General features: G+C 32.7%; 1 protein-coding gene across 1 annotated transcript; it reads left to right on the top strand.

Annotated features, from left to right (window-relative positions):
* Positions 1 to 2,015: 2,015 nt before the first annotated feature.
* Positions 2,016 to 4,569, top strand: LOC140983393 (abscisic acid receptor PYL8-like). Its single transcript, XM_073450435.1, has 3 exons — positions 2,016 to 2,322; positions 3,205 to 3,420; positions 4,129 to 4,569. Exons 1-3 carry the CDS (start codon positions 2,197 to 2,199, stop codon positions 4,345 to 4,347), a joined length of 561 nt encoding a protein of 186 aa, XP_073306536.1. The 5' UTR covers positions 2,016 to 2,196; the 3' UTR covers positions 4,348 to 4,569.
* The last annotated feature ends 374 nt before the right edge of the window (positions 4,570 to 4,943 follow it).

Raw genomic sequence — 4,943 nt, forward strand, 5'->3', positions numbered from 1 at the left:
TTTTTTTTTTTTTTTTTTTTTTTTTTTTTTTCAGGATCACGAATGCAAATTGTCCTAAATATATTTGTAAATGAAAATCAAAATCAGAACAAAATTTATGATTCCTTTATAAATTTTTAAATTCCAAAATAAATGATAAAATTATTTTTTGGTCTTATATATTTGTTTTTTTTACGATTTTGATATTCTATTCGAGTCTTGATCCTATATATTTCAATTTTTTTACGGTTTAAAATTTTTTTATCTGGAGTATTAATGTGATATTGCACATAACATCACAAATGTTGGCGTCAAATTAGTGCTGCATAAGTGACATGAACACTACATAGGAAAAATTGGATAAATTTCAAATATAAAGAACTAACATTTAAATTTTACAACATATAATACCATATCATGAAAGAAAACATAAATATATAACATCAGAAATATAATTTTTCAATTTAAATTGAAAAGTACAATTGAAATGTCTTAATCTAATCTATTTTATTAAAGTTGAGGACATCATAGTAACCAACTAAGAAAGACACAAACTTTTTCTTCCAATTTTATCTTTATATGATACTAATATTATATATATATATTTTTTTTAAATTTCAAAACACACACTTTTATTTTTATTTTTTTTATTTCAACAATTCAAATATTGATTTAGTGACTCCATAATTTATCAAATTTCACTTTATTCCATCAATAATAATAAAAAAAATTGTACACACGTATCGTGAGTTCAAAGTAACTAGTCCGTATAAAGGGGAGGTGCAAGGCTATAATTGTGGGCATGCGTTCAGGATAAGGTTTTTGGAAATAAAACAAAAACAGTTGTTTTTAACAGTTAGGATTCTGTTGGTAAAAACAGAGGGAGGGCCGAATAAATAAATAACCAACAACTTTGAGGGCATTCGGTTGGAGCTAACGGACAAAAAAGGCTGCGAACCAAGAAAGTGAGAGTAGGCTGATTTTCTCGTGGCAAAGCCTCAAAGCCAACCAATCACAGTCTCGTCTCATTAAGCTCACTTCCATAAATAAAGTATCAATTATGATTAAATATTGGATATTATTATAAAACTATAAAGGATATTCTTCTATATATATTTATTAATTTTTATTTTGTTAATACATTCCATGTGTAAAAAAAAATATTTAAGTAGGTGAAAAGACAATGAGTAAGTCTTTTGTGAGAATATCTCACGAATCTTTATCAGACGAGTCAACCCTATCGATATTCACAATAAAAAGTAATACTCTTAGAATAAAAAGTAATATTTTTTTCATTGATGACCCAATTAAGATATTCGACCCACGAAATTGATCCGTGAGACCGTCTCAGAAGATTTTTTATGAAAGACAATTAATATACTTATATTTTAATCGAGTTTTGTTGACATAACTCAAATATTCTAAATTATATAATATTCTCAACAACTCAAGTTTCAATTTCTCAAATGAATGAGAGCAATTATTCGGTGCATCTCTTTATTTCTTATCAATAATTTATTTTTGAATAATTGTATTACTTTGTAATTTATGAGAAACTGAACACATGATTTTATTTGATATAAAATGATTTTACCAAGAAACACAACTTCAGCAATCATACAATTTAAATCCTTTAGATTGTTTTTTTTTAATAAAAAAATGGTTCATTGTTAATTAATAGATAGAAATGCACTTCTAGGAAAACTGAATATTTAAATTCGTTAATAATTTAAATGTTAAAGTAAGTCTCTTGTGAGAAGATCTCATGAATTTTTATTTGTGAGACGAGTAAACCTACCGATATTCATAATAAAAAATAATACTCTTAGTATAAAAAGTAATACTTTTTCATAGATGATCCAAATAAGAGATTCGACCTACGAAATTGATCCGTGAGACCGTCTCACAAGTGTTTTTTTGAAAAATTTATGTATATAACAAAAAATAAAGTTATGTAAAGAATAAATTCTGGATCTAACATATATATACATATAATTATAATTATAAATAAGTTCAACTACCTATAAATAGGGGCAATTTGGGTAGAAGAAAGAGAGAGGATCGATCTTTATACTTCCGTTTGAGGATGCATCGATGATGACACTCCGACATGACGGTGACGAGTTCACGCCGATCCACCTGAGTCAACAAGCGCTTCCATAATCTGTACGGCGGAGATTCTTCTCGACTTTATCGGAGTTGAATACTCTGGCGAAGATGATGAATGTGAAAGGATTGAGCGGGACGGAGATAGAGTACGTAAGGAAGCATCACCAGCACGAGATTAGAGATAATCAATGCAATTCCTTTCTCATCAAGCGTATTAAAGCTCCTATTCATCTTGTAATATGATTTTTTTTATTTTTATGTTGGGTTTTGTTGTGTGTGAGCTTGTGTGGATGTGCGTGTGATTCAGTGTGTGCGTCTTGGATGGGTTTCGTGTTGTGGATGGATTGTGAGTTTTAATTGGGGAATGGATGGATATGTGTGTACTATGAAGATTTGAGCTCATAGTTATGATTTTAGTTCGGTTCAAGAGTTCAACTGTTTGTGGTTGAAGTTTGACCGGAGCCTTTTGGGTTTGATTCAGATTCATCGCGATGGATGAAAATAGGAAACAAGTGTGTTTTTAATTTGTTTGTCGCTGTCATGGAGATTGAAAAAAGCGCGAAATTTTGACAATTTTGTTAATGGATGAATGATACCAGTTTCTACTGAAGTAAGTTTGGTTTTTCATAGTTTGTATTTTTTTCCCGACGTTCTTTGAAGTGATAACCTCATGTCTTGCAAGATTTTCAGCAGAATAATTCTTTTCTTCTTGGGAGTTTTCCAGGGTTTTCATGTATGCTTGCTTGTTTATCTTGCATAAGTGGCAACCAATTAGCCAGGTCGTGATGCCCTTGGTTTTCTTGGACTTAGGTGTCAGCGTCGGGTTGGTGTGTGAGTGGGCATACCTTTTTGAAACAATTATGTACTTTTTTAATATACTTTGGAAATGTATTAGAGGTGGTTGGAGAATGAAAGATTTTGTTTATTTGTGTTGAATGACCGTTTCTATTGTGAGGTTAGAGTTCAATGATTGGGTGGTTGAACTTCTTCATGTGAAAGGCTTTGACGTCCTATTATTATGAATGCTAATGAGGGGTTATATGAATTCGTAAGAAAGCTTGGGCATTGAGGTTGTTTATTCGTAGTGATATATTGTATGTGGTTCCTTCATGCTAGGTTTGGTCTCTGGTACGTAGATTTGACCAACCACAGAAGTACAAGCCTTTTGTCAGCCGATGCGTTGCGCAAGGAAATCTTGAAATTGGGAGTCTGAGGGAAGTTGATGTCAAGTCTGGTCTTCCTGCCACTACCAGCACGGAGAGATTGGAGCTTCTTGACGATGAAGAGCACATACTTAGTGTCAGGATTGTTGGTGGAGACCATAGGCTCAGAGTATGCTAAAAACACAAATATTTCCTTCTTATTTAATCAGTTTTTCAAATTATTTTTCCAAGTTGTCTACTTTTATCTTGCACTTTGATGGGATTAATGGAATGGTCTGTGGGATAGCATAGTTGGTCTCAGGCTGAGTTTCTTGAGCATTAGCTAATTTTTAAGCTATTAAAGAACCTTGATATTTATCTGAATATTCCAAGGATGGTGAATCATCCGGGGTTCATTAACCATGATACTATATTATCTTGAAAGTCTCCTACTGAAAATGACTTACCACCATCTATGTTTTAGTATATCAAAGAATCAAAGTTTGAGTTGAATTGTCGTTTATTTTTTTGTGGGGTTTGGCTAAAGGCCGCCAAAATACAAGTGTTCTCTGGAGCCTGGAATTGAGAGAATTCAACATGGACCCAGATTGGCTGGTCGTGTTGACAGATAGAAATATTACCCCTGTATCAAAGAGACTGACACAGTTAATAATAAGCCAAATAAATCATAATTGATGTACGTATGAAATTTTCAGAACTTCTATCATGGCACCATGTATTAAAAACCATGTTTAATTCCCATAGACTGAAGCTTATGGTCCATGACCATACAATACTCAATGACTGCAGCCTATAGCTTCCTTCTGAATGTACCATTTCTCCTAATGTAAATACAACAGATCATATCATTATTCAAAAGTCTCTACGTTTCTTCCAGAACTACGCTTCCATTGTATCTGTCCATCCAGAAGTAATTGAAGGGAGACCTGGGACAATGGTGATTGAATCATTTGTCGTGGATGTGCCTGAAGGAAACACAAAAGATGAAACATGTTTCTTTGTGGAAGCGCTGATAAAGTGTAATCTTAAGTCGCTCGCTGATGTTTCTGAGAGGCTTGCAGTGCAGGACAGGACCGAGCCTATCAATCATGACTAGAACTGCAACATTTTGGAGGCTATTTTCACCAAGGATGAAGCTTATGTGAAGGCTTTTGGACTTTCAAGGCTTTGGAGGCTGTGTTCATTTCTCTGGTTTGCTGTTTGTATCTTTATCATTTTGGATTTTTTGTAATTTGGAGCTCAAAACTGAAGATAATATGGACTTCTGTGCGAACATATGATAAACAAAATTAAATATCGAAATTCCAGGGTTCTGTTCCGGATGTGTGTGGTGTGCATGTATATACATTTGTTTGTATGTATGTACATGTTTATATTTATGATATATATGTATGTCCACAAAGATCCAGTTAACCTTTGTATCGGTCATTGTGACTTTTTTCTCAAGAAACATTAGAGAATGTTTCTGAACATCAAGAATGAATCTCCTAGATTTGGAACATTAGTGTGCATTAAGCCCACTTTTACATTTTTTAAAATCGAAATTGGAACCTCGCATCGCAAGCCGTTTTTCGTGCGTATTAAACGCAAAAACACGTCTTAATATTCGTCCAAACATCTTTTCACACCAAATTATGTATATTTAATTATGTTTGCATGAAAAATAAGATGCTCCACTTGTATTTTTGTTTT

The sequence above is a fragment of the Primulina huaijiensis genome, chromosome 8, assembly GCF_012295235.1.
Source record: "Primulina huaijiensis isolate GDHJ02 chromosome 8, ASM1229523v2, whole genome shotgun sequence".
In the NCBI taxonomy this organism is placed as follows: Eukaryota; Viridiplantae; Streptophyta; class Magnoliopsida; order Lamiales; family Gesneriaceae; genus Primulina; species Primulina huaijiensis.

Coding starts and splice junctions, on each gene's coding strand:
- LOC140983393 (XM_073450435.1), top strand. CDS start 2,197: ATGATGAATGTGAAAGGATTGAGCGGGACGGAGATAGAGTACGTAAGG. Junction 2,323..3,204: donor TTAAAGCTCCTATTCATCTT/GTAATATGATTT, acceptor CCTTCATGCTAG/GTTTGGTCTCTGGTACGTAG. Junction 3,421..4,128: donor GTGGAGACCATAGGCTCAGA/GTATGCTAAAAA, acceptor CGTTTCTTCCAG/AACTACGCTTCCATTGTATC.